This window comes from Diadema antillarum, unplaced genomic scaffold, assembly GCF_040938485.1.
Source record: "Diadema antillarum isolate AM-2024a unplaced genomic scaffold, OU_Dant_1.0 scf00000099, whole genome shotgun sequence".
NCBI classification, from domain to species: domain Eukaryota; kingdom Metazoa; phylum Echinodermata; class Echinoidea; order Diadematoida; family Diadematidae; genus Diadema; species Diadema antillarum.
In genome coordinates, this window is record NW_027270988.1 from 495,875 (window position 1) to 505,886 (window position 10,012).

At 39.7% G+C, this 10,012-nt stretch overlaps 1 protein-coding gene across 1 annotated transcript in view; it reads right to left on the minus strand.

The window, feature by feature from the left end:
• Nucleotides 1-9,879, minus strand: part of LOC139718759 (MAM and LDL-receptor class A domain-containing protein 1-like) — a 109,342-nt gene extending 99,463 nt beyond the window's left edge. Inside the window, exons 1-9 of the mRNA XM_071630223.1 lie at nucleotides 9,711-9,879; nucleotides 8,460-8,719; nucleotides 8,002-8,092; nucleotides 7,099-7,248; nucleotides 6,326-6,591; nucleotides 2,969-3,059; nucleotides 2,046-2,183; nucleotides 1,173-1,307; nucleotides 210-443 (exon numbers count right to left, since the gene is read on the minus strand). Coding sequence (XP_071486324.1) covers nucleotides 210-443; nucleotides 1,173-1,307; nucleotides 2,046-2,183; nucleotides 2,969-3,059; nucleotides 6,326-6,591; nucleotides 7,099-7,248; nucleotides 8,002-8,092; nucleotides 8,460-8,719; nucleotides 9,711-9,879 — 1,534 coding nt within the window. The remainder of the gene's footprint in view (nucleotides 1-209; nucleotides 444-1,172; nucleotides 1,308-2,045; nucleotides 2,184-2,968; nucleotides 3,060-6,325; nucleotides 6,592-7,098; nucleotides 7,249-8,001; nucleotides 8,093-8,459; nucleotides 8,720-9,710) is intronic.
• Nucleotides 9,880-10,012: the final 133 nt, after the last annotated feature.

The window sequence follows — 10,012 nt, forward strand, 5'->3', positions numbered from 1 at the left end:
CTCAAATCATAACAGTTGATGCAAAGGATACATCTCATTCCTATTTATTCCAAGTCGAAAGAGATATGACAATTTTGTGTTTAAGGCCGGGAAAGGAAGTGCCGAGCATATTTGGATCCCCATGATACATGTATAATCCATCAAAGCCCAGTCAGCAGCAAAAGGTGATAGACCTCGTTATTTGTAGATGATAGCAAAAAGCAGCACACCTTCACAAAGGCCATTAAACAGTCCAGTGTCATCCACTGCTATGTCCCCTGTCCAATTGGCGGCATCAAAGACTGCCGAAAGGACGATCTGGTACTCCAGCGTCGTGGAGACGTTGAACTGTCCGTACAGCCACGCCCCTCCCTGATCACCCGTCACGACAAACTGCTGGGTGAGTGTGTGGGTCGTGGGAGGGTCAAAGGTCAAGGTTGAGCCTACAAGTGATGCTGGAAGCCCTGCAGGTGACAATTAAACATTAACAACATAGGACACTTTTTACATGAGTGTCTGGATTCAATTCACTAGTTACTGAAACATCAAAACTCCCATTCCTTCAAAGCTACCAAATCAAGTGCTCTAAATTCTTGGAGTGTTATATGACAAAAGGGCACTTACAGTGCACAATAACAGTCAGTTTAATTTAGGGCATCTTAAACATAAAACAGAGAGAGTACATTCTACTACTGAAACACTTACATCTAATGTTTGTAGAGGTGTAACAGTTTCATCTTTTGGAGCACTGTCATATGTATAGGCCTACTGGTGTGTGTGTGTGTGTGTGGGGGGGGGGGGGGGGGGGGGGGTATTGCAAATTGGAGATAATGCATTCCAGCCCCGGTAGCATGGGGAAACATGGGTGGTCTGATTGCATTGTTCTTCATGCGCTACCCACCGGGTACATTAAATAATGACGAATACATCTGTAGCTCCATCAGCCATGTGTCAACTAATATATACAATTGTATGTGCATGCATGGAAGTGTACAACCGTCAGTAAGAGTCAACTCCAGTCAAGATTCTTCGGCTATGTGCACTACATAGAGATCAGTGATAAAGCTGCCAACAATTCGTTGTACAATGTACACTTTGTATATCACAGCTGGGTCAGCCTTCCCACTCTGGGGTATATCCCCATCCTATCACGTGTCTAATGTTGATAGCAATTATGATATGATGTAGCATACCTGTTCCTCGTATGTGATACCAGAATGTGAAGCATGCAGCATCCACCGGGTCAAACACCTCACTGTACAGGTCAGCCGTGTCTCCTGCCACTAGAATGGAAGTGTCTGGTACAGTGTCTACCAGCATGTAAAAACCTGGAGGGGAAAAATTAACAGATAATAAGGGTATATTATGACACAAGGGATTCTACACAACATACAGTTTTACAGTTGATTATATGAAGAGTTTGTTTGCAAAAACCGATAAGTCCATATTTGCTAAAAGGAAATATTTGCGATTAAAGGTCAAGAAAAATAAAGAGAATAATAAGAAATTTTTTGCTTCTTTTGACCACAACTACAAAAATGTAGCTTTATATGTAGTGACCAATATATCATTTCAAAGGTATTATTTTGTACTTTATGACAGAGACCGTACTTCAAAATCTTCAAAAATGGACTTAACGGTTTTTGCGAACAAACTCTTCATATCTACCAAGCCAGAGTGGAATCATCAGCATATCCAGAATTGGTGTTCCCAGTGAGACTAAATTGTTCAAATACCTCTGATGTCTGCTAAGGCAGACAATCACAATTGAACTGAATGAAGCAAAAAATGAGTTGGTGGACCAGACAGTTGATCATACCGGGTAAGAAGAAGAAAAAAACACAATCACACACAGTCATCTTTGCAAAAGTCAAATAATTTGATGTTGATGAGTTTTCCTCAGTCCTATCAAGACTGACTTTTTAATACACAGAGTTGACAGTACACTGAATTCTTAAATCTACACTACAGATACGGTAGGTTTGGACTATCCACAAGTATCAATTTGCTGACATACATTGTATACAGGCTTCAAAAAGAGAAGAAACTCTGAGTGCAGAGCTAACCTTGATCGTTTCCGAGTGTGTGATCATAGCTGGGCCCAGTGTTGTCAAAGTTTGTAGCACCAGAAGTCCTCTCCCAGTCAAAGTTGTCTCCATCTCGGTTCTGCCATGAGCACATGCCTTTCTCAAAGTTACAGTGACCTTCAAATGGATTAACAAAGATTCTTGATTAATTCAAGCTAAATTTCTTTCACATCAAAATCTATCACGGTAATCAAAAGGAGTGATAAACTATATAGTGGAAATGTTTGCACATTTTGCACAACCAGAAACTAGCACAAAATTAAAAGCACAAGAATATTAGTGCTTGCGATATGTTCCAGTAGTTGATGTCTTGATTCTACAGAATTAAAAATATGCAAAACTCTTCTTACCCGGCCGAGTGCGAAAACTATTCGCGCGAAAATATCCACTTTAATAGTCCTAACTCCGATCTTGAAAAAGAAGCAAGATCATTTACAATCCTTGAGAATCTTTATTCAGCAGTTTATACTTCAATTCATAGGCCATGCACTGGGAGATCTTGCGCCAAAAATTGTTTCCTGTACACTAAAATCTCTGCATTAACCCATTGAGGATGAGCTTATTTTGCTATAACACATATTTCCCAGAGACACCTGTTTGAGTATACTCGGGACTTGTATCTTCGACGGGTTAAGTAAAATGTAGTATACTCACAGGTCAGTTTAATAAACATTCCTCATCATGATTAAGGACGAATTAAAAAAGAAACCAGAAAAGTTGACCTCCTAACACGACCTCAAGTTTTACAAATATGGGAAATAAAATCACATGGTATTAGATGACAGCACCTTTGGTAAATATGTTTTTAAAAAAATCACAAAAAAGCTAGAAATGAGAATACTGATTTCAAACTGGCCTCACTGGAGCTAAGATTTGATCTGCACTCCCTGCTATGATCTTACCTGGTGGATTACAAGGTCCTGAGGTGAAGCCTACTTCATCAATGGTGATTCCTCCTTCAGATCCAGACCCCACCACACCCTCTATCACAGCCTACAGGAGAGTGGGAGTAATATTAAAGGTATGAGAGGAGGCTGTTTGTTTTCTTTATTAAATCTTTCAAAAGACATACAGAACTGTCAATCTTGCAGCTCACAAAAAGAACATGGGTAGGAGCAATATTCACAAATCTTGAACTGGAGTTTCAATCAATATCCCATGTGTTTCTACAAAACAAAACTGCACAAATGCATAGAAACATATCCAAGCTTCACCTGCTAAGGACAGGCTGATTTTGCTACAACATGAACATCATTTGGCACTTACAAATAAGTTCTTCTAATACGTTATCACACACTCATTTGCAGGACTGATACACATGGCTTGCATTTTCCTGAAAAAGTGACATTTGGAGCTGCCAGGCAACTCTCCAGAAATCTAGAACAAGTTTCAAAACTCTTCTCTCCAATCATTTATAAAGGCTCTTCAGAGTATTCAAAGTTTGATGGTTTCACTGCTTTGCATTAAGCATGCTCATTAATGCATACTTCACAAGCCCTTAGACTATTATGGGTCCAAGTATCCAATACCTGGAGGATAATATTAAAAGGGATGTGACTTGAGAAAAGGGCCCTGAGCTATGTAGTGCACAAATGCTAGAAAACGGTGTGAAAGTTTGACAAACTGAAAATGCACACCAAACCAATAAACAAAAACTGTGATTGCTTGAGCTAGCTACATTTATTGTAATGTTGGGGTCAACTTGTATCAACCTGTCATTTCTTTTTTTCTTTTCTTTTTTAAGGCAACTGTCGCATTTTGATTATTCATTGCCTTGAATGATTTGTGTTGAGCATCAACATCATGGATGAAGCGGTAAGAACACACACCAAACAAAATAATTTTTTGTGCTCTTCCTGCACTGTGCTTAAAACTGAAGCTCAGTCCCAATCTTTCATTTTTTATCACGGATCTGTGGACCTTCACAAATTTTCACAAAGTAAATACAGAACTGTGTCTGACAATGCGTAGATGTATAACAGTGTCACATTTATTATCACCCCTCTTTCCATCAAATTTCAAAATCAAAGCTTTTCAAGCTGACCTTAATAATCCTGTGTCTTAGCGGTGAAAATAATTTCAGGGCATTTTATGTTCAGGCAATGACTATTGCATGTGCATGTCGATTGACTATCGATCATTGTGGTTGAGCCTTGTCGCAAAAGACATTCACCTAGATTTTATTTTTATAGCAGCCTGAACACAAAGAGTTTAGTCCAGTACGATTAAGTCAGGCCTCTGTTCTGAAGAACGCAAATATATTTATATCTTTGATGAGAGACTATTCATACACTGTATCAAACTTTGGACATGGTTACTTGGACTTTTTGAAACTGTTACATTTGTTATTTAGTGCTGTATCTAAATTCTAATGTGTGGTTAATGTATTATTGAGTAGTAAATATAAGATTGCATTATACTTACTGAAGGGTACTCAGTAGTCAAACATTGTTGTTGATAGGAGCTAAGATTAGGAATAAATAACTTTAACATCATCTTATGTGATTGATATTACGTATTATTTCAGTTAATGCATTATCTCCCATGAATCACAGTATGAAATTAATGTTATCCCAAATCAGGGTGTTTTACTTTTATCCTTTACTTTTATTTTGCAGGAAGTTGATGATATTTTTAAAGAATTTTTTGTCCAGGAATTCACATATCATCATCAGTCACTTGAAGACACAGACCTCTGAATGCAAAATAGAAGAATAGTTGGAATAAGACGAGGATGTGGAAGAAAATTATACCCATGAGTTTAAAAGTTATTGAGCAAGTTACAGCATCTATTTCATCCCAGCAGGAAGTGGATGGAATTGATCCAGGAACTGTAGATGAAGGATGAACTGAAGAATAAAACCAGCATAAAGATGAACAATGGCTGTGGGTGCTCTGGGACAAATCACTACCAGAAACTGGACGCCTCCACTGTTTTTGACCACACTCTGCCAATGCATGAGCTTAGTACTAAATTGGATCATGATCTGTACATCATGGGAAAGCTGACAGTAAAACAATCGAGCAGCGCTGCAATGGAAGTGAAAAGGAAGCGGTATGCTTATAACTTCAACGGACAAGAGATCTGCAAAAACTGCTTCTTGTATGTTCATAACATTGGGGAGAAGCGACTTAAAAATCTAATGAAGCTTGTAGCAACAGAAGGCATTGCACCTAGGAGCCATGGAAACACTGGACGAAAACCAAAGCATGCCTTGACATTTGATGCAGCAACTCACATTGTGAACTTCATTGTGGAGTATGCCAGGGATAATGGCTTACCTCAGCCAGCAGCTCCCCGTGGACGTGACAACCACCCACCAATAATTTTGCCAGCCAACCTCAGTCAGGAGGGACTTTTTAAACTGTACAAGATTGCATGTTCTGAAGCAAGTCACCATCATGTGCAATTCACGTGCTTCTAAGACACATGGAAAGCAGTCGGCCACCACGCTCAGGTTTCCAAACCAAGGAGTGATGTGAACCATGAGTGTGAGATTTGCAGGAAAGCAGTAAATGGCCTATGCTGGCAGAAAAGAGGAAACTCTAGCCCTTAACAAGTCACTGACACAACACATCAATCGATCAGGAGAATACAGAGACTACTGTAATCAATGTATCCAAGACACACAACTCGAGAAAGAGCTTAGAGTCCCAATAACAGCAGTTCACTGTACATTTGACTTTGCGCAAAACATCACCATCTTACAAAAATGCATTGTTCGTAACAGCAAAACTCAAAGATGCCAACTTTTGGAAACCGAACTTAGGGAGGATTTGCAACTGACACCAAATACATGGTTGTAGTCTGCACAAAGCACACATCTTGAGCGCAGAGCGCTTGACCCTTGCAGCGGGGTCCAGGGCCCACCTTAGAGCCCTGGATGCTCCAGGGTTCTTTATGCTCTCTGGTGCACTCTGAGACTTATTTTGAAACATTTTCATGTGAAAAATCCCCACTTTTTTGAAAGCACAATTACACTACCAAAAAAAAAGAAAAGGAAAGTGAAATTTTTAAAACGTAGTGCCAAGACTTTAAAGTCTAGCCAGTCCCTACTTAGCTTTTAACTTTATTATGAACAAAATGACTTTTAAACTGTGGGCATGGATGTACAAGTACATGCACATTTGTATTCCTTTATTTCTCTGTCTGCTTGTGTGTGTGTGTGGGAGGTGAGACAACTGGGGCAGGAAATAGGCGAGTGTCTGAACGCATGTAATCCAAATCCAAAATCTTCTGATCGCAGTGCAGTGCATACCTGGTAAGGCAGCTGACCGATCATACTGACGCCAGCAAACCACCAGTAGTCATCTCGGTTACCGTCGATGCTCCATAGTACATCACTCATGGTACCGTTGGTCACCTGGTAGACATTGATGGCGCCGACATTCACCGCATCGATGTGGTACCATAACCCAAGGCAGTCTGCGCCATTGTCGGGCGGCGATCTGAGGGCGCTATTCAACATGGCAGAATCACCGGGAGCAAGGGTCGGGTCACGGAGGTCAAGGTAGGCATAAAATCCTGTCAAAACATGATATCAGAAGACAGAAATAAATCAAGAAGAATATTTGTCAAAACTCTTACTAAATTAACAAGTGAGATGTATGATTGTATCTTACAATTCTTCCTGTACATCATAAAAGAGAAGACTGCTTGGTCAGTTTGACATACACACTCAGGCACTGTAAAAGTTGTAAATGCTAGTATAGAGTCTACACACACAGTGAAAAGTGCCATAGAGCTGTATCCTCATCTGATCTTTCATTCAACTCATTTTATGGAACACCTCAGTTCCTTTCATTTCTCACCATCTACACATTGAGTACAGTCCATAAGAAATATAGAATTTTACAATTCAGTTGTGAAGTAAAACAAAACATAAACCTGTGAATCTATCAATGCAAACATCATCTAATTAAAGGCACAACTGTTACAGCAGGTTCGCACAGAAAGAAACGTTTGCCCTTCAAACTGTAAAATGACGACATGTAATATTTCCAAGGTTCCAAGAAATCTTCCTGCACTGACCTCCAATGACCCCTGTTGTCTTGTCCGGTAGAGAACTCTGTCCTGCAGGCCCGTATCTGGTGTCCGCACCAGAACCAGTCATCCAATCAAAATCATCCATCAGAGTTTCCTGCGTCCAATCACAGGTGCCGTCAGAGAAGTCACAGGTTGCTGTGAAAGACAAATCCAGTCTTAGCCTTGTGTGAACCAGTCCACATCAGCTGTTCATTTGCATTCAACTTTGTGCACATTAAACTGGATTTGACTTCAGTGAAAACACTTCTATACAAAACTCATGAAGCCTTGAGGAACTAAGAAATTTCCTGCATACATGTAACTTTAAGCTTTAATGCGGTAAGATTTACAGTGTATAAGAAACATTCAAGGTTAACAGATTGGACGTGCAGATCAAAAGACCAAAAAAAAAGGGTTTTTTTTTCCAAGCCAAGAAAGATATCCTGTATTCCATATTTACTGAGTACCCAATCTACGTACATGTAACTTGTTTTACAAGTTTTGCAAATGGTTTTATATATAAGTATGATTAATACACACTTGCAAGACACATCGATTATATGACACAAGTTCTTATGAAAGGAGTTACCATGAAACAATGTTAACATTCTAATTTCACTAATTTTGCAACAGCCAAGATCGCGAACTTAACCTGTTGAGGACAGTTTGATTTTGCTACAACACGCATTTGCCATAGATGCTTGCCCGAGTATACTCGGGACTCGTCCTCAACGGGTTTACATGCATGCAACAATTCTTGTCTATACACTACATGCAAATGAATGCCAGAGGCAATTTGCAAAAATTTTGTGTTGCTAAACAGGCTGTTGGCTCCACTTTGAAAAAAATTCATGCCGTGAGTTTGTATGTCTTGCTTTACAGTACTTGCACTCTTGAAGTTTGACTTACGAAGAGGTGGACATTCTCCTTGAGTTAACTCTGTGTCATCAATGGCGATATCACTCTCCCATGACGCACCCACGATACCCTGGAAGATGATCTGTGAGGAGTGAAACATAACAAACATAGCAAAACATACAAATGTAGTGACTGTTTGAATATTGCCCTTGTTTGATGACAAAGCAAACATACGAGAATGCTCTCTATTGCTCTCAAATAAATTAGTTCATGCTTGAATGTTCATCAATGTGCAATAATCTGACACATGGGAAACATTTGTATGTTATCAATTCAAATGTTCCTACCATGTACATTGTACAAATCAAACCATTACTCATAGAAATTAGATAAGCCTGCCATATAGATCTCTAGTAACCTTGGCATCAATATATCAAAAATCATTATAAGACCATAAAAGACCATTGTAGTGAAAAGTATTGCTCAAATACGTGAAGGAAACAGACTACCTGAGTGGTGTCTGTACTGTTGATCCAGAACTGAGCTAGCCTCCACTCATTGCCCTGGTCCCCAGTCCTAGCCCACCGCAAGCTCCTGACACCATTAGTCTCCTGGTACACGTTGAAGGTGCCCATGGTACCACCAAACATGTGGTACCACCACACAAAGCAGGCACCACTGGGGCCGGTCGGTGCGATGGTCTGCGAGACGAGGTTTGCGACCTCACCGGGCAGCCTTGGAGCCGATGCCTCGGTGTAAATGTAGCTTCCTGTCAATTGAAATAGGAGTTATTTACTGAAGAAATATTTCTTACACAGAGTCACACAGCAAAGTACATCAATTGTATGTAAAACATACATTTGTACACTGTACAGATGAATGATATACTGAGAATGACTTTCAGCCAAGGAAGGTCAATATGCTCCAATTCAATTCAAATCAATCATTCTTCATTTCCACCAAGTAAATGATAACACACAACACGAAGTGTTTAACTGTCAGTTTGTACTGTTAAACAATTTGAACGAAAAACTAGCCTTTGAAGCATAACACAAACGATCACAATTAATATTTGGCAATGGCAACAAAAGATTGATATATACATGCTTCGATACATTTCATGTTGTGAATTTCTACTGAAACAATAACAACATCATTAGGAATAATGTGTGATGCTATTTGTGAAGACTGCCATTTCTTTTTTCTTTTTTGTGAGCAACAAAAAACAAAACTCCAGGCTTCAAAGACAAAAAGTAAAAAAGACAATATAAGAATAATGGCACAATAGTTTACCCCTTTCTGTGATTTGTTCTGCCTGTGGCAATTCAGCTGGATCACTTTAATTGCCGACTGGCACAGATGTCTGGAAATGAATTGTCAATGAACGGACATTACCTAATCTCATTGATCCCTACTTTGTCACCCTGGCTTTCCTGTTGTTATGCCCGAGTGGGCTGGTGAACATAAGATTAGGACAAGTTTGTAAAAATTATCCAAGTGCTGATGAAAAAGTACTGCATGTCTCAGCTGAGAGCTTGCACACAGAGAGGTTCACGAACAAATGAAATATGTGTGTGTGTGTGTTTTTTATTTCTTATTTTTTTTTTTTCAAAGTCTGCTCTTTAACCCGTTGAGGATGAGTCCCGAGTATACTCGGGCAGGTGTTTATGGGAAATGCGTGTTGTAGCAAAATCAGTCCGTCCTCAACGGGTTAAGAAACTACATTTGGCTGTGATGAGAAAAAGGAAGCCAGGAAGTACCTGATCCCGTGGTATGATCCCTACTGGGTCCTGTATTGAGTGAAGCTGTAGGGCCAGAGTATATCGTCCAATCAAACTGGTCACTGGAGTCGTGTGTCCAGCCACACATGGTATCAAACGCACATGAGATTCCTGCACCCACTCTGTCTGGATCAGCATCAGCTGGCATTACTGTAACCAGGACACAGAATTAGATGATTAACCTAAATCTACTGAGAAATTCTAGGAAGATGTTGCAACTTTCGGTAATCTCAAGGACAGTTATTTGCTTAAATCAAAAAGGAATGTAACATGAGAGTATG